Source organism: Pezoporus flaviventris, unplaced genomic scaffold (assembly GCF_033815535.1).
Source record: "Pezoporus flaviventris isolate CSIRO_AGI_PZ_B2104156 unplaced genomic scaffold, CSIRO_AGI_Pfla_v1 ptg000035l, whole genome shotgun sequence".
NCBI lineage: Eukaryota > Metazoa > Chordata > Aves > Psittaciformes > Psittacidae > Pezoporus > Pezoporus flaviventris.
The window spans coordinates 13845693-13872837 of record NW_026892583.1 but is presented as its reverse complement, the minus strand read 5'-3'; the positions used below and the strand labels follow the sequence as shown (position 1 = coordinate 13872837).

Sequence of the window (27145 nt, the reverse complement as noted above, 5' to 3'; positions counted from 1 at the left end):
TCATGGAAATTCTTACATCAGCAAAGAATACAGCATCATAGAGACAGTAGAAATGAAGTCAGTTGAAGGATCAGACATTTCCCATTATTAATGGTGAAATTAAATCAGCTGTGAAAAGCTGGATGCAGGGGAGTAAATGAAGAGGCAAGCGTGGGAGGAAAAAGCTGGCACACACTAGTAAAGCATCCCAGATTTGAAAGTCTTGATTTTTTTTTTACAGATTGCGTGTAAGGAATAATGAAGTATGACAAAATATTTCTAATTCTCAAAACAAACTCTTGCCTGGAATTTAAACTAACTGTATTGAGCTGTCTGTGCAAACTTTTCCAAGAGTATCAAGCTTATCTTTATGCCACCAAACTTGTCCACATTAAATCACAAGGACTAAATTTGTAAATACCTTAAAATCCCCCCTAAAAACTAAACATTCTTATATGAAACTATTTCAACATACCAGAACGCTGAAAATACAGACCTGAGTTATATGAAGCCTTCTCCTGTCAGAATAACCATACGGCAAATAAATGGGCTAGAACTGCAACACATGCACCCGGGCAGAATGGCTGGAAGCAGCAGACTTAGACTGTTCCAACTCGTATATCCTGTTCTGTAGTTAGCAAAAGGCTTTTGCTTTTTGAGATCATCTTTTGCTTTGTGCATTTTGTTTCCCAAAACCCAACCAAATTCACTGCTGCTAAGCTAGTTTTATTCTACTTGGTGGTGACTGCAGCCATTCAGAAATTCAGCAGTGATTTCAGAGTTTAAATTATATCATCCATGAACATCAAAATCCTACTCTGAATGAAAATCTTGATCATGTGGTTTAGGAAAAATAACTTACACAAGTTAAACAGCAACTTAACCTTTATAATTACAAAATCATATTGACTTAAGTGAAACACACAGTTATCTCAGTACACAACTTGGGTCTGGGGGTTTAGAAGGTCACAGCCCAGACACTTCACATCTGTAGAGGAGTGGCAGATTTTAATCAGCTCTCACCACAATAGTGTAAGAACTTTAAAAGTTCAAAAACTCTTTCAAGAATGATAAAAAACCCACATCTCACTGATTTATGATTACTGTATGCACATATATATACTGTTACGTATATATATCCAAAGAGCATATGTGTCTATATATATCTCAAATGTGCATTTTACCCTGACTACTTTGCACAAAAGCAGTAAACTAACAAAATCTTAGGATGAGAAGAGCAGTAGGACTGGACCAAACATCTTGACCATCTGGAATTTCCTAAAACGCATATGACTCTCTTTCCCAGACAAGAAAGGAATGATCTAACACCTGACCATTACAAGTATCATACCAAACCCAGTAATTCATTTTTAGCCTATCAAATTAATTTAACTTATCTCACATTTATCAAGCAACACTTCTCAAATATTTGACTGCAAAGAATACGGTTCAAGAGTTGAAAACTTGGGGAACCATGAGCCAAGCAGTTATCTTTCCCAGTGGCACTCTTATAAAGAGGGAAAAAAAAAAGTTCAGCCAACAAAAATACGTGCTTTCAATAACATTCACTAACTGATATAGGCACACACATTTAAAACTCAGCTATGCTTGCTGAGGAATACACAATTTAAAAGTATGACCTTTTTTCCCCAACACTAAATTAGAATTTATGGCAAGGAAACCAATTACTTCTCAAATAAATGATTTCCTGTTGGAAAATGCTTACATTTTCACTTCAGATTCAGCTATGCCTTTTCTTTACTTCCTATGCCTTGCCAAAAAGTGACAGCACTGTTTAGAGGAAATGTCAAGATTTCAGAACTATGTCATGGAGTTATAACTTTTTTTAAAAAGATGACAGTCCTCAAGGGCAAACAAAATTGTATTATAAATGTGGTTTGAACAATACCAATGAACAACCAGTCAGGTAGGACATCCTATTGTTTAAAGCAGCAATACATTTTGTGAGTACAGTTCACAACAGCACTAAAAAACATCAACAGTGAAATATGTTTCATTCATTCTATCTGAAACATAAATAAGACAAAAGAACTTTAGAGTAAATTAGTTCAAATTGACTTTTTGAGCTGCCTTGAAGTCTATTGATCTAGCATCTATTGAGATGCTATTGAAATCTACTTACCAAGACAAAAGGAGCATTGTGTTAGCAGTATGCCCCTATAGTTAAGATATTCTGTGTTTGCCTTTTATTTATAATTAAAAACCAGATTAAAACAAGCTATTATCTATTTCAAAAGACAGCTTTAAGAAGAAATTCTCAAATGGTTAAGTGCATGAGTCCCATAATTGAATTTAAAAATAGGCCAAGCATCCATTGCATTAAACAGATACAATTTCACTGCAGTCAACTGAACTGGGATTATACCATGCATGATTTAGTTCTAGGAGATCTAGTTCATCCTGAAAGGACTGGTTTAATCTTGCCAAGCATGGGAAGAAAACCATCTTTTGTGAAGGCAGCGAGTGGGATGGGCATATGTTTCTTTTGTTTAGCATGACAACACAGACATCAAAAGCATGCTCTTGCTCCTAATAAATTAATTTCCATGTCATTAGCTATAATTTTCCTCATGTCTTCAGTATGTATAGGTATGCAATATACACATCATAGGAAAAATGTCAGTCTAAGCACACTTTGAGCCTATGGCCTGCCTAAGGCAGTCTTTAGTTATGAGATCATATACAGGTGCCACCTTCCTTTAGGACCTCTGTCCCATGCAGTTTTATTTTGTGCTACCACTTCTCCTGTAATTACTGAACAGCTTGGAAGAGGAGGCGGCACAGGCTGGCAGAAGAGAAAGGACAGCTTTATAGTCAAGGCATTTCAGTGCTGACTTAGCAAATGGAATTCTTGCGCTTAACTGCAGAACTCCAATATGACCACTGGCATATTTGTTAAAGAAAACTTTTCAATTATGTCACTAACTGCAAATTTCTCAAAGGACTTATTTGATTCCAAGGCCCCATTTACTTCTGAGTTGAAAGCTTACCAAAGCAGCTGAAGTCAAGTGAAGCTGTAATTTGAATATATAAAAACTTAACAATGCTGGGCACACTTCCAAGTATGAGATGCCCAAAATAAGACACAGCAAATGATTAGAACATAATTTCTCTCTCTACTTTTGTTCTTAATCTGAAGAGGGCCAAAGACATCTCTTCTCACAGAAGAGTTTTCGAAATTAAACTTGATTAATACCCATGAAGCATTCAGAAACTATAGTAATGGGCACCACTGTAAAGCTTAGAGAGGAATTAGTAATTGTATCTTTATAGCAGGATCTGAATGCCATCCAGTAAATAAGGAATGGAGTAATGAAGAGGAAAATAAAATATTAAACAGCTCTTCTTTAATGAGCTGCATCCACTGTGTGAACTGAATGAGGCAGATGTCCTCTGTTAAAAGAAATTCTCATAATTTAATCAAAGGAAGCATCAGAAAATACAGTTACACAAGAGTTCTGAATAAAACTGCACAGCAAATCTTAATTCTGGCATGCTTATCTTCCATGTGATTGATTTTTGCAGTCCTAATAATACTTCAAGATGTGACAGTTCACTGAAAACACTGAGTCAATGCTCATGTTACAAAGAAACCAAACCGCTCAAGACAGAAGAACATCAGCAATTTTGGGGAAGGGGATAGAGAATGAAACATAAAATGCAATTATGTGGTTATGTTGTAACTTCTCATATACCACACTATATACGTGTTCAAATATTTCCCTTCAATTTGAACACTGCTCTTCAGAAAACATGTATCATAACAAGAAGATATACAGAAGCAGGCGATGGGACAGCAAGAGGTAAAGAATGACTTTCGTATGAAGAAACACTGAGTAGGCTATATGGCTCCACAGATTACAGAGAATTTTATCGTATCTGCTTTAATTCCTCCAAATGTGAATTATACTGGATCAAGCAAACAGCGATTATTCATTATCCCTCCTGACAAAAGAACAAGTAGTAAACTGGATTAGCAAGCACCTGGATGAAGAGATAGCATCCACAGCTGTTAAACACAACAGTGAAACAAATCTGGCTTCAGGCAATCTTCAATAGCAGACAGTCAGGAGACTGGCAGATCTGGCAAGAAGTCTTGCTTTCTACTTGTAAGCATTTCTTACGCTTTTCCCTGGTCCCATCTGATGGACTCTCAGACAAGAGACCAACTCTTGACATGACACAGCCTGGCTCTTCTCAACTGTTTTTGGTACACAGGAGCTTGGGTTTACAGCCAGGTGCACTCAGGAACTGTATTTTCCACCGCTACAGCCAGTTCTAGGTTTTGGCACCAGCAGGGAATGTGTAATACATAATCTCATGTTAGTACATGCTTTAATTTGTAAAATGGTTATGAAAACTTCAAAATAGCTAATCTGCAAGCCCTGTGAGTAGGCAGTGTGCATGCTACAATGCTCACTTGACACGTAGCAAGATGAACACTGACACTTGCTTCTTTGTATTAGGAAAAATGTCACTGATCCAAACTAAGCAGCTGCAGATTAGGATTTTTATATAATGTCAGGACAGTTTAGAATCTATCTGCAGGAATTAACATATAAACTATTACTGGGGCAGTTACTATCGCTGACTACCCACAGGCATTGTTCAAAGAATTATGAAGTTTCAGGGCTGTGCTCCAAAGTTCTCAGTGAGGACTTACATACTGTGGGATTTTGCAGCCAATGTTTGACTGCAGTCATGCCATAAATCAGTTTTCCATTTGGTTGAAAATATTGACTGTACTTGGAAACTTTTTAGTTAGAGCCTTGAGCTTTCATCTGGAACAGTGCTGAACTGCACACTGAAGAGCACAAGTCCATCCGCGTGCTTTGCTTGCTGGTTTTCACACTTCAGATGTTTCTTGAATCAAGTTTTAGTTAAGACTAGTTCCATGAGATTATCATCTAACACTAGCTCATCTCCTTTGCCTGCATTTTTTTCTTAATAAGGCATAGAAACCATGTGTACACAATAAAAACTGACAATTGAGGCAGCGGGGGAGAATGCAATCAAGCTCTAAAATTACATCTTCTCCAATAACATTAACTCTGGCACACCTCATGTATATGTGGTTTATTGTTGTTTTCCTTAATGTATCACCCTGATATTTACTCTGGGTTATAGCCTATATTGTGTCCCATGTGGGCTAATTAATGCTGTGAAAGAAGCCATAGTTCAGATTTTATTGCATTTATATTACTAATTTTTTCATTCTCAGTGTTGCAATAAGGTTAGAGATATAAGATCAGTACAGTTTCAGGTTATTTTTCCTGCCTACTAATACGTGCATCTATCATGAATACATTCAAGGAGCCAGGTTACTATGAGGAACAGGGAGAATTTAAGCATAAGTGAGTGAGTTGGATACATGAAGATACTGCCCTAGGCCTTCAGAAACAAGTCTTCTGGCGACAAAGAACTCCAGACAAAACTGAGTCAAACAATGGGACTCATTTCTAGAACAACCTTATAAACACTTGTCGTGGTTTAAACCCAGTCAGGTTTTGAAAGGAAAAACATGACTGCTACTGCTGAACCTAGGACAACACTTGGGCCAAAGAGCACAGCACTGAGTGGGTATATCACACCCCCTATCATGCACCAGCCTCTGGGATGGCTACAGCTTATTGCACATGGAGAAGCCACACAACCAGGATCTTGGTTTTGCTGAAGAAAGAGAAAAGACAAATTTAAGTACTCTGCTGGTTAGGGACAGGACTGGGCATTTGCCATCTCAGAATCAGGGACTGTCAAGCGGCTGTCAAGCAAGCTACTCTCCCACCTACAACAGAAGTCCCCACAGGAAGGCAAGATTATTTATATATATGAGGTGAAATCCTCCTGTTTCTCAGGAGCAGTAATACAGCTTTTGTTTAATTTAGCATGTTTAAATGGACTAAAGTTTCAGTCCGTATGCATATTTAGGGCCTCTAGCTACATAGAGTGATCATGAGTCAAGTATCACTGGTAGGTAATTCAAAGAGTTACACCTGTACTCCATGTACTCTGAGAGCACTTTGTACTCAGAGGATGAAACACCTGCCTGTTATGCTGGTTTTGTTTAAATTAAATCCCTCAAATTGTATGTCATGGATATACTGCTGATTTGTTAGCATTAACGTGAACACCCTATCAGGTCTGATATGTCAGACACATAATGCTTCTATTTCATTCTTTGAAATCCCACCTGCTGGAGCTATGGCTAATGATGGTACCAAACTTCTGTGGTTCTGGGCAACTGCTATCAGTGTTAGTTTCAAAAATCATCCCAGATTGAGCCACATGGATCAATTTACTATGGGTTTCTCAGCTGCCATGTCTCTTAAAACAGATCACAAACTGCAATTGCTGTTCCTTAGAGGCAAATGAGATCTGCCATCATTGCATCCAGCTCAATAAATGAAGAATGTGAACTCAGAAGGCAGGAGCACAGAGAGATAAATGCCAGCTCCAGCCCCAAACCAACTAAGTATTAAGTCACACATCAGCAAGACTGAACTGCAGCTCAGAACAGAAACAGAAGTGATAGTGTTATCTAGACAACAACCAAAGATTAAAATTGAGGTTACAGCTATAATTTAGTAGTGAAATTACTTATGGATGGCGATCCTCAGGGTTAGCTTCCAGCCGCACTGACACTTTTCAGAAGTGAAGCTCTAATGGTAGCAAGGAAATCCAGGATATCTGTGCTGCATTGCTACTAAGCCATAACAAAGGTGATTTTTTCTAAAACCCCTTAAAATTGTTCTACAGAACAAACACTGCAGATAGACTGAAGTATCTATCTTGTATATGGTGAGGTACTGTTTATAGTCACGTTAATTAGAAGACCTTTTTTGCATCACAGGGACCACCAGTACAGATTCTGGTACCTATGTTACCAAGTTACCCTTGGTCCTCTATTTCTCCAACCAGCTGAGAGCTGAGCAAAGAACAAAATGTAGAGAGCAAAGCACAGAAGAGCACCATTTCTGCTGCCTGCACCAGAAACACGCAGATTCCAGCCTCTTCTGAGAGATGACCTTATGCCATGAAAAATGTGAGCTATTGGTGAAAAATTAAACGACACAGCATTTAAAAGGGCTATGAAAAGCTCACCTTTGTCGATTTTAGGGATTTTACACAGCAAGAAGTATCTGAGCTTCTGCAAAAGCAAAACTTCTTTTATCATGCAGAGAACAGACTAATGAGTCTTGGAGTGAGCTTACTGCCTCTTCCCCATCCAGTATTCAGTTAAAATGCCAAAAATGTATTTTTCTTCACTTTAACTGGGAACACATTAACCTCATGCAGCTGCTGTTATATTTAAATTTGATCCAGCCAAGACTAACATGTTTAGCAGACAAAAAAGACATTTTTCAGGCCTCCAAAAAAAAAAAAATTCCAGCCACACTTAAAAGCTACTTTGATAATACACTTTTAAGGATGAAAAGATCCAATAGAGCCTTTTTTGAGCAACGATAAAAAAATTTACTAACAGAATGTCTAGAGGAGAAGCACCCCAGCTATATGCCTTGAAAAGGAAGGGAATGGAAAGTCAAAGTTTCACTTTTTGAAAATAAATACTGAGTATATGGAAATGCAATTTTCACTTTGCAAACATCTGCCATGCCCTAAACCCCTTTTTAGCATCCAGTGACTGGATAAATCTTGGATGCTTTAGGTACGCAATGTTGCCCACATATAATTTTACGCACAAGAAAAAACAAGTTATTAAAACCCCATCTGCCACCCAGTACAGCCGAAGGCTCTCTCTCCTCAGCACAAGTCATGGAACAGCCAGCTTGAGACTCTAGACAAAACTCTTCGATAAATGCCAGGAAGAGATGGAAGGGTCTGGAAAAAGCAGCAACTCAACTGAAAACTGATCCTCTGCCATTGCCTTAAACTTTGCCCAGGTATTGCTACGCTTTCCATAACTACAGAGTGAGATTCTACAGCACTGGAGAGAGCAGGAAAAAAAACCAACAATCCAAACTCCTATTCCTTCAAATTCAGCATTGGCCTGTCTGCAGCTGTAACAGACAGATACAGCCTGAAGCCGTGTAATTGTGTTGGAACAAACATGCCATTAGAGAGCCGAGTCCAGTGTCTCCCTGACTTCTGCAACCTTTTTCACAATCTTACCAGGCTGACTGTGAAATTATTAGTGCTTTCAGTGTGGCAAATTCTCTTTTGCTACTCACACTGATGGGAACTTTCTACTGAATTTACACAAAGCTCCAACTGGGGGGGGGGGGGGGGCACTTTCTAATCAGTCTCAGCGCAGAATTACAACAGTGTCTAATGAAAAAGGAAGAAAATGAAGTCCTTACCAACTACTAGAATTTCTTAACAACGTTTCCTACACAAGTTTCAATTTCACCTTGGTACTTTCTTGGTCTTGGCTGTAGCATCTTTGAACATTCTTTTTCTTTACATTTTCTCCAATATGCATTTTATTTCCAGTGCTTTATATTTTTCAGCAATGCAAATCATGATCAGAATCTGTCTACAGCTTTTTTTAATTTGAATTGTTCAAAATAAGAAATACAAGCTACAAGCTTGTTTCCCTCTCTTAATAAATGTAGACTCTGAGATTTGTTGTGTTAATTCAAATAATAACAGTTCATTTGAATGTTATCAAATACACCTTCTCCTGTGAAAGAATGAAAATGCTGTGACAGGATGTGCCTAATACTTTTACTTCAATAATAATCACTGTCTTGTTTAAAAAAAAAACCCAAATACAACAAAAAACCCCAGACCACCCTGGAAAAATGCAAACGTAAACCCAATCCTTTCTCTAGCCTAAGAAGTTTGAAAACTCCTCAATCAGATAAACTTGCTTTCTATGCTGGTCAGAATTCTCTTGCTAAACATCCTGGCAGATGCTATTTCTGCCTTGAGAGCTTCAGACAATCCCACCAAGCCTATAAACAACCTAAAATTTTGGTCTAATTCTTCAAAATAGAGAAGTTCTTCAAAATGCAGAAGTTCAGGAACACTTAGATCTAAAAATCTGATGGTAACTCATTTGAAACTTAAATAACTATTCAGCAGTTTTACAATACCATCCAACACAGGGAAGCATAGCCTGACAATCCTGTAACACATTTAGTGGTTAATCATGCCAGGATAGGTATTTCCTCTAGCCTAATGTTTCACTCATAATCACGTTGCCTTATAACTAATTAAAATGAAGATTAAAAGCAGTATTCAGATAACTCAGACAAATCTATTGTACTCTTTTCCAGACAAGATTTTGAGCCATTTGTGAAGATGACACATACCTCCTGCTCTCCAAGGGGCGCCCATCACTAGAGATGCTTCGAGGGATGTTGGCTGCTCGTTCTGGAGGTGGAATTTTCCCTTCTCCTTTCCCAATCCTAGATGTTACTGGACTTTGTATCTGGGATGGTACTTGAGCCACGTGAGGTCCCTGTCCTTTGCTTGCATTTCGCTGCCATTTATTATTATTCCTGAAGGGAAATTTGAATTCATATGACATTCCTTCATTCACTTTGTATTCCATCACTGGCATACGGTAGTTTTCTGAAGAACTCCTGGAAATGAAGAAATTTAACATGCTGCTATAAAAAATAAAATATATCCTGCTCACGAGGACAGAAATCTAAAGACAGAAGCTGAACCAATTCTATGAAATAATAAATGTAAGATTTTGGTTTTTATAAATATATTTAACAAATTTTAGAATCACAGATCTATAGAATTGTTTAGATTGAAGAATAACATTGAGTCAGATCGAGTCCAACCCATCACTGCCAAGTCTGACACTAAACCATGTCCCCAAGCGCCACATCTACATGTCTTTTAAACACTGCTAGGGATGGGGACTCAACTGCTTCTCTGGGCAGCCTGTTCTAATGCTGGACAATTCTTTTGGTTAGGAAATTTTTCCTAATATCCAGTCTAAATCTGCCCTGGCACAACCTGAGGCCATTTCCTCTCACCCTATCACTTGCTTTTCTTGGCAACCAGGGCACACTGCTGGCTCATATTCAGCTGGCTGTTGACCAAAACCCCCAGATCCCTTTCCTACCAGGCAAATTTCCAGCCACTCTTCCCCAAGCCTGTAACACTACATGAGGTGGTTGTGACCCAAATGCAGGACCTAGCACTCAGCCTTGTTGAACTTCATACAACTGGCCTTGGCCCATTGATTCAGCCCGTCCAGATCCTTCTGTGGAACCTTCCTACCCTCAAGCAGATCAACACTCCCACCTAACTTAGCGTTTGTCTGCATATTTACTGAGAGTGCACTCGATCCCCTCATCCAGACCATTGACAAACATATTAAACAGAACTGGCCCCAATACTGAACCCTGGGGAACACCCACTTATGACCAGCTGACAACTGGATATACTTCATTCACCTCAACACTTTGGGCCTAGCCATGCAGCCAGTTTTTTACCTAGGAAAGAGTACATCCATCTGAGCCATGAGCAGCCAGTTTCTCCAGAACAATGCTGTGGGAAATGCCATCAAAGGCTTTACTCAAGTCCAGGTAGACACCATCCACAACCTTTTTCCCTGATTTGCCGATTTGTTCACTTTATCACAGAAGAAGGTTAGGTCAGTCAACCAGGACCAGCCTTTCATAAGCCCACACTGACTGGCCCTGATGACCTGGTCATCCTGTACATGCTGCACAATGGCACTCAGGATGATCTGCTCCATAACCACCCCCAGCAGCGAGGTCAGACTGACAAGTCTGTAGTCCTCTGGATCCTCTCTCTGGCCTTTTCTGCAGATGGGTGTCACATTTACTAACTCCCAGCCAGTTGGCACCTCCCTGGTCAGCCAGGACTGCTGAGGAATGATTCAGTGAGCACTTCTGCCAGCTCCCTCAGTACCCTGGGTGGACCCCATCTGCCCCCATAGACTTGTGTGCATTTAGTAGTGTAGCAGGTCCCTGACCATTTCCCCTTAGATTACAGGGGCTTCATTCTGCTCCTCATCCTCAACTTCCAGCTCAGAGGGCCGGATACCTGAAGAACAATGTCATACTATTAAAGACTGAGGCGAAGGTTGCTAATAACTGGAAATTCCAAACCCCAAAGATGGCCATTGCTTCCTGAGGAGGTACAGGAACAGGAAATAAAACAGGTCATTAACTAATGCTGTCCACACAAGATACAGGGCAAACTTCTGTATGCATTTAAAACGAAAGATTTGGAAAATATATGTGACCTTCATCTTTAGTGAGGATAATTTTGGTATTTCTCTTGACAAATGCATATACCTCTATTTAAGTTAATTTCTTATTGTGATTACTTTATCTGCACATCGTTATCTAATGGGAAGGAAAAAAATAATCAGTGCAACATTTTCTACTTCTAAACCACCCTCTAAGTGATCATACCATTAATTTTGACAAATATCACTTATCTCTTCCCAGCTAAAATACAAAACAAAACAGGTAACTTGTCTACGCTGACATTAGCAAGTTGCAGAGTTTAACAGAAGTAGGCAAAGTGTAACAGTTGGTTCTGAGGTCTTACTGTCCACAATATTCACATTTTGTGGTTTTACTTTGGCCTACCCTCTAGCCTTGACATGCAAATCAAATTACAGTCAGAAAGCATGAGGTGTGGTGTGCTTCTGAAGCACACATAGTTCAGCTTCATCTGAAAGGGAATTCTTGTGTGCTCTCAGGCCACTCTGTGATGTCAACCACTGCACAGCAGATGGGGATGAATGGGAGATTTCTTTTTAAAGTCCACTCACAACCCAACTAAAATCTTTATTCCCTTATTTTTTCTCTTCATATTTTGTGTGTCTGCTATTATTTCCCTATGGATTACATGCTCTAGTAAGTCTGCGTTTCTTTTTTTCTTTTCCAGACATAATTACAGTTTGAGAAGCAAGAATACACAACATCCTCTTGCTGCCGTACCACTAACTTCAAGGTCAGCAATAAGTCCACTAAATGACTTCAGTAGCAATATTAAAATGGTCATGTAGAGAGATATAACCATAACAATGCATGCCTCTGTAGGGCATTAGATTATGAATCAGAGTATTTGGATATAATTTTGTACCTGCTACTGACCTTGTACAGTGCCTGCTGGCAAGACATCTTATTTAACTGCACCCCTGCTCTTCCTCTAACTTCATGCCAATCATTTCTTTGCCAACCAATTTACTAGGATAGCGACTGCTTCTTACCTGAATGTACTATACCAAGCAGAACTGATTTTCATTTTAGTTACAGTCTGTAGAAGTTACTGTAGTAGAAATACTAAATGATCTCCAGAGGACACAACGAAAGGACTCCAATTTTGGAAAACTGCCAAAGGAGAAATTGCTCTGTGCAAAGACTTTAGTAGAATCCCTAGTAACATATGTAGAATAGCTACAAAATCAAGACACAGTTCCTAAACCTTAATGATTTTGGATACAGCAAACAGGACCAGGAGTTGCTTTCTGAAATTTTATAACTAGGCAATAACCAACCATGAACATTTGATCACTTGTCACTACAAGACAAAACTCACTGATGCTGAGTACAGTATTTCAAAAAGTGCAGTAATTTCTCTTACTGCCATTTGGATCCACTAAAGCTAAGCCTGCTTTTGGCTGTACTTAATTTAGTTCAGGAATAATAGGAGCTGTGCTTTCCACATATATTTTTCTGCTCTAATCCTTTTGCTGTGATTGCAGCTGAACTTTCCATTTGCTTGGGCTGCTAAATACTGTACAAAAGCTTTCCAAATACCTCATAGGTGACCTTATGCCACTGCTCATTTAATCCCTGACATGTATTCAATTTTCCACTGACAACTAAAGGACAAATAAACCATTTCTCTCCCTCCCACTTTGCTACCAGTTGCAAATGGAGTTAATATGGCTCACAGTAAAAGCAAACATGGATTCTTCTCTTATGCAAGCACAAGGTCTTTGCTTGGAGACACAATTTCATAGTAATGTAATAAATATGCATTTAAATTCAGCTCAACCTTAAGCACATAAAGATTTAGCATCTACCCCTACAAAGACACTGCCTGATTAGAATACGGAGTGCAAAATGCTCTCTCAGTCTCTCACTGCAAGGAACACACTGAACTTGGATAACTGTACTTGCTTCTTCTTGGCAAACCAAGCATAAACCTTGAGCTAGCCCGTAGGCAAATTTAGTCTATTAAAGATCATCCCATTTTAATCATATAGCATTTGAAAGATATTAATATAGGATGCCAGGAACACGGGAATCAGATTCAGTGATGTGGCTGATTGCTACAAACAACTGCAGAGAGCTCAGATGGGAGCAGTAAAAGTTGTGAAAAGCTTTAGTGTGAGTTCAAGAAAAAAAATAAAATGGAGTGACTTGATGTCCAATGTCGGAAAAAAAAAAAAAAAAAGCACTATTGCTGCTTATTTCCCATTAGGCAACATTTTAAAGCTATAAAAGCAGTAATACAATTGACACAAGCTTCAGGCTTAACACAGATGGGAACTGAAAGAGATGCAGCAAGATCTGCTTCTAAAGAAGAACTACAATTTGCAGTGATTTCTCTGGGCAGATCCATACCTTTGATAAACTCTTACCATCTACAGCCTTACTTATTTGTGAAACTAGAACATAAATCTATTCATAGCTTTCAAGAATTACATCTGCAGACACTGCAAACTACCAACAAAAGGGAAATCAAGGAGGGAAATGTACAATTAATTTTGATGCATCATAAACACACAACTGTCAACAAAAGGTTGATTTCCATGTGTTAAATTTCATGGAATTTAAAGGATACACGAGGTTCCTTGCACATTTTATTAAGTTGTAATATTCAGTATTCATATTCTATGGAGCACGGAGTCTGAATATGGGCAGTTTTTCCTGTCCTTCTCCTTCACCTTACAAAACTGGATGCTATATTAAAATTACACCATGAGTTCTGAAGCCTGCTTTGGGTTCTGTGGTGTTTGTCTCTACCACCCCCTTCCCTGACCCCACAAATCGAGATGTAACTTCAGACCACATGCAGCTACTACACAATACCTGCGTGGTGTGCAGTCCTCATACGGGGGGACGATGACGACCTTCACTGTGACTGATGTTCTGAGAAGATCGATCATTTGCTCGTGGCTCAGAGTGGCTACAGCCACCTTGCAAATTTCCACCAGTCGACTGCCTTGCCGCAGTCCTGCCTGCCACGCGTAGCCATAGGGCTCAACATCTGCCACAATGCCTTCATAGTTTACATGGAAACCAAGCTGACCCAGGCCATTCCTACGCAGAGTCATCTCCACTGTTTCACAGCCCTTAGTCACAAGCTATAAATTGAAATGAAGACAGAATTTAATGCATTGAGAGATCTTCAGCTCTAGTAAAGGTTTAAAGCCTCCATTTCTGTTCAATCAACCAGCTCCCCAAGACAATGTGGGGGACACGATCAAGGAATATATAGCATAGTCTTGGGTACGTAACAGCTGAAATAGGTCTTGTCACTCAAACTAGTATTTTCATTAGAGTTTGATTACCCAAGTTCTGCCTGGAAACTTTTGCTGAAACCACAAGAAGCTTAGAAGATACATGGCAGCACACAATGGAAAAAACACACGAAGCTACACAAGCATCTCTATCTTTTATGCTTTAGTAACCAAACAACCATTTTACATTTCTAGCTGTTTCAGCTAGAACTGCAACATTACCTTCAACTAGAATGTGCTGGCAGCTACTAAGCATACTGAGGTCTATGCCAACTCTTCTATGCACTCATGATCATGAATACTGCCAAGAGGAATTTAATTAGTCCTGGCTTTCTCTTTTTTTTTTGGTCATTATACAAATACAGTTGTGAAATTTTAGGAAAGACAGTGAAACATAACACATTCTTTTATAACTGAACTGGATAAAAATAAGCATAGACAGATTATTTTATAAAGAGATACCATGATTCACTACATTTTTAGTTTATCACATGCATTCAGAGAATATCTGAATGTTGCAATAGGGATTGGGACTGCACTCTGCTGCAAATATAAGTCAGTCTCAAAGATATAACAGCTTCATTTGAAACAAGATACAACATGCCTATAAAAGTGAAAGGGGAGGTAAACAAGGAAAAGAAATAAAGTGACGCTTCTGTGTTTACTGTGCGGGAGCAATTTATGCAATTGAAGGCCCTCAGTTTTGTTGTTTTTTTTTTTTTATATGGAATCATTTTTGAGACACACATAACAACCAGCTGAGGTTGGCTGATATCTGATAGAAGAAGAAGAAGCAATAATTGCATTTTGAGAAATAAAAGCAGGAAAGCCCTTACAGATTTCATGATAAACAGAACAATTTCAGGGAACCCAAGCATTACTTAAGTTGAAGCCTTTCCTGGCAGTGAGGTGAGAGAAGAAAGCAAAGAACTGGAACCAAACAAGAGAACACATTCTAACCTCCAGCCTTTTGACGATCTCTTTGATATCATCAATGTTGCTGATTAAGCTCTCCAAAGAAACACATTCGCCCCTCTCATAGAATATTTTGATGTTTGTGTCCGTTGAAGTCCACCCTATCACATCTCGACAGGAGCAGTTGAACACCACGCTTTTCGTGTCCTGTTCAATGAGGACTACAAACTCATTAGAGATGCCTAGGAGACAGTCTATTTCCATACCCTTGCTGTAGTCTTTTGCATGGACACTCCATACAATAGCACCAGAACTATAGATCTCTGCTCCTGGGTAAGGCTTGGACTTTTCTTTCTTTTTTGAAGCAAGCGAGATGAAGGGGAACTTGCCAGAAGGGTCAATAGGTGTGTTTGTGACATTCTTCTCTGCCAAGTCTTTCAAGTACTCTTGACGGGTCCTGGTGGCCATCGCACGAAACTTCTCTGATTTATGAGCAGCATTTTCTGCATTAATGACTTTGGCTAGTAAGAAGTCCCTGAACACATTTGATTTAGGAAAAGTGACACCTTTCGGAATAGGTGGACCAAAGGATGGTACATCTCTGGATCTTGTCACAGCAACACTAAAAGAAAAAAATAACAAGGAAGAAGCAGAGACTTTCACTGTATGCAAATTCAGCAGGTTCTGAATACAGAAAATACATTTCCTTTTTTCCTTAAACTCTGAATTTTTCTTTTCTCAGCAATATGTGATATTTACATTTTAATGCTGCCAGTATGGAGAGGATGTCCACCCTCTTTACTGTATAAACAGAAGGCCACTTATTTTTGCATCTAGGTATTTTTGAGTCATTCTCAATACCACAGCTAAAAAAAAGCTTCAAGTCCAAAATTGTGGGGTTTTTTTTGATAATCATTCAAGTATGAGAGTTCAGAATTTTGTTTGTTTTTACTAGAAACAGAAAAATTCTAGCACTATTACAAAGGCTAGCTTATAAAACTTCGCTACCTAAAGTTGAAAGGCTCATCTGGAAGCAATGTGAAGTCTGTGACCAATAGCAGAAATATAGATAAAATAGACACATTAAAAAGATAGAGACAACACAATCTCACAAGGCCAGTTTCACTGTGAGAACTGTCTTGCCAACTGAAAGCATATATACATCACACTAATAAATATGTTTTAAATTTCTGACTGAAAACTACACCAACTAATATTGCAGGCAAGTGATAGAAGCAGAATCAAGAAATACTACAACTAAGAAATTTCTTACGAGTTTGGAGACGTATATTAGAAATAGAGGCTTTCTTTTTCAACTCTTCCTTTTACTTTCCATAAGAAGTGATGGACTGACAAACAGACTGCCTCAGGCAATGCTGACAAACTTAGCTACTCTCCCTGGTCAATTCCCTTGATACAGAATGGATGAGAGTTGTTTGGTAACACTGAAGATTCCGCATCACTCAAGATTTGCCATCAGAGTCCAGTATCAATCAGTCTGTCAGTCTGTCCCAAGAAGACACTGTAGTTCCCCAGTTTTGTGACAACAAATGCTCCAACAGTTCAGATATGATTTACCACATATCTGTAACTGCATCTGAAAAAACATAGCCAAAATCTGGCCAAAATATCATGGCAATGGAGTTTTATAAAGAAAAATGGAAGAGGACTTGAACACTAGTAATGTATGCGGTGTTTTATTTGGAAGACTGGTATTATTTTTAACTTTGTTCTAACTTATCTGAATCCTTAATCATAATTCTCCCCCCTTTTACACCTTCCCAAACTGCTAACTGCAGAAATACTAGTGAAGATTGGAGGAAACACACAGGAACACCAAAAATAAAAATTAAGTCACCCAATTTTTAACCATATCGCCTGGGTGGCAGGTGGCAGAGTGTTTTACTTGCTTTGGATTTGTTGTTTGTTTTTTATTTTTAATTATGTTTTCTGGCAACTGATATTCAAAGATGTCATATTTCCTTCAAATGTATGCTAATGTATCTAAAAGTACACAACGGGGGGTGCTCATGATGCATAGCCATGATCTGACTCTTGATCATCTTCAGTAGTCATAAAGGAAGTGCTATTAAGAGACAGAAGCCTACGCATTAAAGCAAAATTACTGAATGTAATGAAAAACTACCAGTGACATTTTGTTTAATTAGGTTTTCATTATCATGATCACGGCGGTAAGAATTTAATTTATAACAACTGCTAGTGAAGTTTTGAAACGTGAACAATGCTGACAGAGAAGCCAGACCTTTGAAATATTGTTTATCTTAGTTGGGAGGAAGAATCACTGGCCAAGACAGTGCTTGATTTTATTCTTTTTATGTAGTTTTTAATATAAAAACCAGTACATTTTTTTTGCAACAAGGCTTCCTGTTTTGTCTAGAATTATGAATCTATGAAACTGTTCCAAATAATTCAGTTAAAAAAGAGGTCAAACTTAGTTTGAAAAGTTTCCTAGAAAAACTTTTCATAATGGAGTTCTACAAATTTAAATCAAGTCTCTGCACTAAGAGGACAAAAAAAGAAAAAAAAACTGAAACATATGTCTAAAATTTTAAGAACAAGGTATGCCCACATAAATTATGTAGCTGATAAATTTGTCAATAAGCTGCCGTAAAATGAGTATCAACATGAATGTGCCTACTCCAGCAGAGTTTAATATATGTACAAACATCAGCATCAGTTCCACAAGTTCTGTATGAGCTTTACCAAAAGCTTATGGAGAGTGAAAAGCCTTTAAATCTTACTATAACTACTTTAAAAGAATGAGTAGACCATCTCAGATACTGCAGTCTTACCTCTTCCTCTAAATAAGCAGCTGACTGAATGATACGCTTAGGTGAACATTTGTATTTCAGTAAAGACTAGTTAATTCTAAGGCTACTTCATGCAGTCCTTTATTATATGTTACTAGCAATTAGCATTTTCTATTTTAATAATACTAAGTTTAAGGTCACACTAAGTGCCTTTTTTTTTTTCTGTATAATGCTCTGGAATTTCTTTGTCAGACTGAAGTAAGAAACGAAGAAGCTCAGACAAAACATTTCAGAGAGCTTAGCTTTGTTCTGAAAGGTTAGTCGTACTTTTTCACTGTCTTAATTTCAAAAAACAGAATGTAAACTCCTGCATAAATTATCAGAACAAAAAGTGAATTCATAAGAATCAGTACAGAAGTACTCTTCTAGCACATTCTTAATGAAGAAGATAAAAAGGAAGTGAGAACAAATTTGAAAATAATTCACAAATTTTTTATATATGCATACATACATACATATATACACACATAGTGTGTGTATACTTATATGCTAAAAGCATCTATTTCCTTTTAGAAAGTGTTCTAAATTCACACGAACAACAATCCAATCCCTTGACCCCTACCTTTCATTAAGTTTCTCTGCTGAGAATTTAAAAGAGGACTGACACCTCCCTTCGCACTCAAATTCCATGTTTTCATTGAAACTAGCAATAGCTACCTGTAACAAACGCTGTCAGTACAGGGACCGTGCACTCTTACAATGACAAAGACATGCTGGAAGTGAGATCGAATGTTCTTTGGGCTGAATGGTTGTGCTCCAGGCTCCTGGAAAACTATTGTCACAATATCATTTCCAATATGTCGTTTTCTTAGAAGCTTTAACAAAAAAAGATGCATATGTTAAAACGCAGCCGTTTCACAATTTTCAATTATTTATGTCTCATTATTATAGATAATGGGTTTTTTATTCCAAATGAAAGCTGAAACATGAAACAGTTGAGGATATGACAAGTACCAGAATTTTAGTTATTAACCTAATAAATTTCAGTAAAAAAAAAAATAATGACATGGGCATTTTCGTAACAATTTAATTCCTACATGTAATATTCAGTAAGATTGTTTTGGAAATTTTAAAGCTAAGCAAAAAGGAAAAACAACAATAAAACCTGCTAGAATCAGTGTAAATCAGTGATACATGGAAGGTGGAAGACATTCCCCACTTTACGTATTTCTACAAGCCAGAAGCAGGTTCTATTTCAAGTTGAAAATAGTGGTCACTAATCTTAAGACACGTTATAATAATTTTCTGACAGGACTATTTCAGTAAATCCAAGACTATAGGGGAAGAGAAAGTAGATGAAAGAAACATTTACTGTACAAAAGAAAGCTGGAAAGTATGCTGTGTTACCTTTTATTGTCAAAGGTTATTTCTATTTTACTTGCAGAAACACAAAATAATATTGATTCTAGCATAAAATGCATGCATCTCATACGCAACAAGATGGACTAGTATTTAACAAGATCAGGTACTTCAGAGTGCCAAAGCAGGTTAGCCTATGTGTCTCTTCACTATAATAGAAAAATATTAAAAAAAAGGTATTTTGTCTCATGCTTTCCTGTGTAATGTGCTGGACAAACTGATTCTGTGCATGTTAAAGCTCCTAAATGCAATCCTTAAAGTTCAATGTGTTTTGCTAAGGAAGGTTAAAAATCACGTCAAGTACACGATGTTCCTTTTGACATAAGGCATGAACTCTATCTAACAGAGATGTGCTACTGACATTATTGTATATTTACGTACAAGTTTCAGTAAATAATGCGTAATTAAATAGAAAACAGTCTTGGAGAAAAATCTACCAATGATGTACCTACAACAATCTGCTTTGCTCATCTTCCCAACACAGAGATGGCAAGTTTTGATACTTTTGATTCTTTGAGGGTTTTCTTTGCTAGTAATAAACGGAAGTTGTCAATAGTGTTCAATAGCTCAGCTACTCTGAGATGAAAGAAAAGTTAATTTTAATTAGGCATGGTCTATTTTACCTGTTGCTTGTTGTTTGGAGTATATGGCAACATAGTTGAAACGTGGAACATGATTTCATAGTCCTTGTATGTTGTATATAGAGAGTGAGTACCTGTTGAATCAGCTGCAGTTAAAGAAAAAAAGAATAAAAACATTATTTTAAGATGTTTAAGAACAAAGTTTCCTTATTTTCAAAGAAAATCATCAGGCAAGGCAAGAATTATTACTTCCTTGATCGCAGCTGAAACGTCAGCAAGTAAAAACTTAGCCAGAGTTTATTCACCTGCCAAAGAAAATGACACATATAGATGGCAAGTATCATTTTGTATACTTTTCCCAATTAAGAACTTGTTAGGAATAGGAATTGACCAGAAAACATTTTAAAACAGCCTATTTAAGAATGAAAAGTGGTAACAAAGTCTGAAATAATTTTCAGACACCACCCACTATCTCAGGCTAACCAGAACAAAACTGAACTGTAAGGAATGTGAAAAGGGCTTCAGAAGGAAAGGTAGATACTGCAAATGAATACCACAATCTCATGCATAATTAAATATCAATGGACATATAACCCACAATATATGAAAGAAAAGAATGGGTTCTTTTAAACTGAAGTATCAGGACTCTAAATGAACTGTAATGAAGTCAGAGAAAACTTTCACTAAAACAGGTGCTTTGTGGATAGAAACAGTCAAAAACCCAAACAGGACGCTAGCATGCTGACAATACAGCTGATGATGGAAAAAGCCCACAAGAAGACATTATGATGCTGGTATATTAATCAAAGGTAGTCTCACCTGTTTTGGTTCTAGCCACCCTGTTTTAAAAGATACAGAAGAAAGAGAAGGGATCCAGAAAAAGGCCACAAAAACCAATTATATGTGGATAAAGAAACTTCCATGTGGAGAAAAGGTGATAAAAACTGGGATTATGAAGTTTAGAAAGAAAAAAAGAAGAGGCGATATTATTAGAGTTTACAAAGTGTTGGTTTTAGGCAACACTTTATTACAGACAAATTGGGAACTTCTGTTTTTACTTTTTCTTTTCTCAAAAATAAGACCTTGAAAAATGTTCCATGAATTTAAGTAGTAACACATTTAAAGCTGAAACAGTGAACGTGTTCCATTATATTTAACTTCTGTCCACTGTGCAAAAAGCCCGTTTTCAAACAATTTTTAAAAATAACTAGATTTATATATGGAAAAAGCACCCTGGTTATTTGAAATTATAGAAACACGCTACTATATTATATAATCTCAGCTATTTATAGCAAAGTATTTTTAAAAGCTGTTAAATACTACACCTTGGCATTTTTTATTAGCAGAGAGATCATGTTACTATGGTGATAATAGCTCTTAGAATGCTGAGGCATTTACAGTAAAATAAATATACAGTTTATTTACCCAGATTTTGGGTATAAGCTTTAGCAAGAAGTTTCACTTTTCTGTCAAATAAAACAGGAGTAATTTTGCTGTAAGTGAAAAGCCACAACATCCTCAATAAAATGGAGGGTCTTCTAGATTCTACCTGCACAGAAATTTTGCAACTCCAAATTATCTATAGAGAAAAAAGGGGGGGTGGATCCTGGAATCTTATTTGAAAAAACAAAACAAAACAAAAAACAACCAACCAAAAACCCCACATAGTTCATGTTTCAATAAGATTGGGATCCCTTTGCCCCAACTCAAAGTTGCCATTATGAAAATCTAGCTAACTGCTAAATATCTTCTTTTTAATGCCAATTACAGCAAAGGGACAGCTGAAAGGGAGCAATTTCATTTTACACTCAGTTCACAGCAGCCTCTATCCTCTGCCTGAACACTACAGTGCACACTGAAGGAGACAGATGCACCTGAAAGTCACCTAAACATCAGCATAAGACCTTACTGGCTTTTGCCCAACTGCAAATATGCTGACTTGTGCATTGCCTTTCATAATTAGAGCACTCAAAAAATATAACAAAGAACTGGGTTGAGGCAGCTGGTGTGAAAAGAAAGGGAAGTGGGTAAGAGAGATGAGGAAGGGGCCCAAAAGGGGTTGAGGTGAAGAAGAAAATAATAAAGCAAATCTGACAATATATATGGTACACCACCTATGCATTTAAGACAAGCTTTCAATGTTCCTGGATGGACTTCAGTTTCAGGCAGAAGAGGGTTCTCAGAACAGCACTGGTTCTGCAAACTAAGCAATAATGCTACAATGAAAATGATTTAATGATTCATAGAATCATAGAATTGTTAGGGTTGGAAAGGACCTTAAGATCATCCAGTTCCAACCCCCCTGCCATGGGCAGGGACACCTTACGCTAAATCGTATCACCCAAGGCCTCATCCAACCTGGCCTTGAACACTGCCAGGGATGGAGCATTCACAACCTCCACGGGGAACCCATTCCAGTGCCTCACCACCCTAACAGGAAAGAATTTCCTTCTTATATCCAAGTACTTCACAGCTTAAATCCCTGTTATTCAAATCCAGCTACAGAAGTCTATATCCACTAGAGACTGTGCATCTTTCTCATAATTCAGATTTCTTCTTCCTTACAAATCTAGAATACTTCTGATGTATATCACAGTAATTACAGGTCTAGCATTATGTCAAATCACTGCCATTGCAGTAATATCCAAGACTGCACGCTGGCATAATATCCGTTATTTCAAGGTCAGAAGTGGAAGCCAGCACTGCAATATACTTTGATCTCCTTGCATTTAACAGAGGCCCAAAGGATCTAGAAATTCATTAGCACCTTTTTATACTGAAGACATCCCCTCCTGCTCTCAGTTTATGGCATACCTATTGATGCTGCCTTCACAGTCTCGTCCCATTGCTGGATTTGGTTACTTAGCTGATCTTTTCCTTCCACCATTATTCAGTTTTAAAAATCCACCTTATTCTCCTGTCTTTCCAATGTTTCTCAGTTATCTTCACAAGGACTGTCTTAACAGTTTCCTGTTTAAGTGTTTTTTCCAAAACCAGCAGTGCTCAGGACTGTGACTGACACCAGCAGCATATGGTTGATATTCACTTCACTGAAGCCACAGGGCGTTATCAGCCTGCTTCTACAGCAGGTCTTAAAACCTTTGCACTAGAAAACTGTGTAAAAAAGAGTACAAGTAGGAAATCTAACCTATTGTTTCGAAGAACTTGCAAGGAACTGCAGGAAAACAAATAATAAAAGATACTGATGAGGCAGGAGAAGGAACAGCCATTGCTACAAACTGGAGCAGTGCTCACAATTAAAGGCTCAGACCCAAGACGTTTCAGAGCTTAATGTTCCCCATTTATCTCTGCTGTTAAAAAGTCCTGCTTTATTTCTAGTTTCTCCTAGTTATTGGCCTGTCAAAGCAGTTCTCATTTCTGTTATATATGAGGATTACACCAAGCACTCACATTCAACTTATGTAATTTCCAAGCCATTTTTAGACGCTACCCTTTATTTTGTATCATACAAAAGTATATGTACAACATAAACAAAGAAATGCAGATGGACTTCCACACACCCCCATTTAAGTTTCTTAAGCAGTCAAGGGCCCTCTGACCTCCTTTGGCTATACGTCTTCCTTCCAGTGAATTTCTTAGACCCAGCAGTAAATTCTTCCACCCAGTTGGAAAGATGTCAAGTAGTACAAATTAAGAAATTACTCTTATTAATCTGTATTATTTCATTCGAAACATTGGGACTTACTGAAAACCCCTAATAGAAACGTCAACTTGGATTCCGCTAATTCCCTAGATTTTAATCTTTAGTATCTTCGGTGCTGCACTTATATTCTTCTTCTCATGTCTTGACCAGAAAGTCACACAGTATAAACATCTAATAAAGAAGCCTACTATTATTAGCCACCTTTATAATCTCATCAAATAGATAATTCAAACTCACATTAATTAAATCTTCATTTCCTGCACCACTCTGCTGGACACACACACCAGACTACCAGGCCTAGCATTATCTAGCTGGTCCAATTTACCAATTTAAAATATTGAGAAATAAGACTAAGTAAGGGGGAGGGAAATAAAGCATGTATTACAACTAGGAAATAAAGTAAAGTAATTGAAGTTATAATTTGAAAGATTGCTATGATGTTTATTACTTTAAAGTGATACCCATAAACTTCCTAGCAACCATGGGATACATGACATTTTCAAGCTCTATTTCCAATCCAAAGTCTGCAGGCTGCCAGGAGATACTGTTTCCCCTCTGGTAATTCCAGAAATATACAAACAAATCTTTAAAAGTAGCAGCTCTTTCACAGTGGCACTGGCAGAGATCCAAAGCTAAAGCCCTTGAAGAATCCAATATACTTAAATAGGCTTTCAGTTAACAGGATGCATGAGATCCCTCCTTTTAAGAATTGTCTCTGTTACAGATACTTACCAATTAGGCCCCTAATTCTAAAAATTACCAAGAATAACAACTGTTCTGAAAGTGACTTTTGCTGGAACAATTTTACTTTTCTGAATTTGCATAAATAAAAAACATCTTGTGAAAATTTGCAGACTAGATACATAAATCAGCTTCCCCACACAATGAGAAAATCTTTCATTGTGCCTTACACCAACCATCTGCTTTTCATAGGTTGCAAAGTATTTTCAAAGGCATAGGAACTAGCAAAGTAGCCTACACAGCTCTGACCTTTCTCACAAGTTAATGAACAGACATTTTTTTTCTAAGAGCATCTTTGCCATTAACTGTGCTGACATTGAACAGAATTTTTATGCAGGAAAATTTCCTGAGCAGTAACTATTTTATTACAGAGATCTCTAGCAACAGAAGAGCACAGAGCTGGAAAAGGGAAAAGCTTGCTTCCTAGCTGCAGATCTAGCTGTTTCAACAAAACCCCATAAACTTAAGTCACAGTAAGGACCACAGCCATATCCTCTGCAGGCCTTTCTGTGTTTCTGCCAAGGGAGAAAGGACTGATTACTTAAGTGTATTGCCCATAGAATCACAGAACAGCTAGAATTGGAAAGGACCTTAAGATCACATAGTTCCAACCTCCCTGCCACCTACTCTGCTGTTCAAATACTCCCCATGAGATGCAGCTGTTGCTACCATCTCTGGTCTTTAGCCATTTGCCTACTACAAGGTGACACCCCCCACTTTTCCTATGCAGAATATGCAATAAGGGTTTCTGAATGTAGCTATCCGAAGAGCTTAGTGCTGGGCCCCCTTTGCACACTGGCACAAAGAAAAACAGCACCACCAAGATTAACTGCACGAGTTTCTTGCCACTGTTCACATTTGCTGCTGTCTAAACTTCCTTGCTAAAAACTCATGTATGCATGTTTCCTTGGTAAGCCTGCAGACAGCATAACCTGAAAGATTTCAGATAACTTGGAAGTTCCTAAGCAGTTCTAGCTGATGAGGTCCCATGTATGTGAGTGTGTAAACCCTGACTGAAAGAAAATGTAGAAAACCCTTCATGAAAGCAGCAGTTCCACTCAGAGCATCCCCTTTTCTCTCCAATCACAGTGAAGTGTTCAAGTAAAGCCTATCTGTATTTTTAGATATAGAGCTGGTAGGTCTACTGGGCAACATGAAGAAGACATGTCAGCTCTCAATACCATGTAGAAAACATTTGTTACAAGACCACCACTCTTAAAACCATGGGAGATTCAGTCAAATAGAAGTTTACGTACCTATCCATTCAACAGGCACTATATTGTAGTACATAAGACCAAACCTGACACATTTTTTTTCCAAATGTAAGTGGAAAATTCTGCTGTTTAGAAGAAAATTTCCAACAAGTACTTTGGACACAGTTACACAGTTACAGCTTTCATGGGTATATCCGAACAGATGAATCAACTCTTAATCATACAGTATTTACATGTACTAGAAAACTGTGCAGACTGATAGCAAAAAAGGCTTGTTTTTTTTTTTCTCAGATGCCTTAACCAGAAATGAGGGGAGAGAAGATTTTACTTTATCTACTGAAAGTAATAAAGAAGGTCACAATATAAAGCCAAAAGCTATGAAATGATAAATATTTTCTGCTTTCCATAAACTTTTGATTTTTGACCTAGCTTATTTTCATAACTGATAAAATAACACTTGGGGGCTTCAGGAAAGAAAAACCCATACAATATATTTCCAGTAAAGGCAAAAAAATGTTGCAGCAAACTGCCTGGATCTCATCTGGAACTGTGTATATAATCCTAGCCACTAAAATGGAAAAGACTGAATTCAAACTTGGATGAGTGCAGAGGAAAGCTACCAAGTAATACAGCATATGTGTGTGTGAACAGCAGAGAAATCCATGCCTCATACCATGAAGAGAGACTTGGCTTATTAAGGATAACAGCACAAAAGTATAGAGGATACACAACTGCAACATGTAAATGCTCTCAAGGGAGTAAATACAACAGAGGGAATATAAGTATTGTAACTAAAGGAAACCAGGCTCAGTGGTAAATGTGGGAGAAATGGCTAATAAGTTAGGTTAAAAACAACAGGAAGTTTTATAACCCTCTGATGATTAGGGAGATCAAGAACAGCCCAAGGAGATGGTAACGTGATCCCTGTAAGAATGAAGGCCACAAAGTGGAACAGTGGAGCAGTAAAGCAGAGCAAATTACTCTATTCACGATAGGAGACCCGTGACAAGAGCACAGTTTTTGCTGCACAGAGCTGATGAAAGCTTTTCAGCTTTTATGAATCAGCTCCTTATTGAATTTCCTTTGCTGCAAGTGAGCAAAATAGCAAAAGATTTCCATAGTAACTGGTTACTTTTAATACTCAGAGAAAAAGAGGACAGGTCAAAATTTCGCTGTGTATTTTAAATTATTCACAAATTGAATATAGAACATGCTAGCCGATAAACAGGTATTTCACAAGCTTGATTCCAAAAGCAGGGAGTTTCTTTTATAGATACTGTCAAAGATTATCTTTTCACTGCAATATGGTTTGCAGTTAAACCTGATAACTGCCAATTCCAGATTAATTTCCATAACTCAAAAGAAAAATCATAAAGGGAGGAAAATATTGGATAGCACAAGTA

The 27145-nt window shown here is 37.8% G+C and overlaps 1 protein-coding gene across 3 annotated transcripts in view; it reads right to left on the bottom strand.

Moving 5' to 3' along the window:
• SIPA1L1 (signal induced proliferation associated 1 like 1) overlaps positions 1 to 27145 on the bottom strand; it is a 223505-nt gene that overhangs the window by 38223 nt on the left and 158137 nt on the right. For all 3 annotated transcript variants that reach the window (XM_061462655.1, XM_061462657.1, XM_061462656.1), the window contains 5 exons: positions 20166 to 20269; positions 18841 to 18998; positions 15398 to 15974; positions 14007 to 14281; positions 9276 to 9548 (listed from right to left, as the gene is read on the bottom strand). In XM_061462655.1, the coding sequence (XP_061318639.1) occupies positions 9276 to 9548; positions 14007 to 14281; positions 15398 to 15974; positions 18841 to 18998; positions 20166 to 20269 (1387 nt within the window). The remainder of the gene's footprint in view (positions 1 to 9275; positions 9549 to 14006; positions 14282 to 15397; positions 15975 to 18840; positions 18999 to 20165; positions 20270 to 27145) is intronic.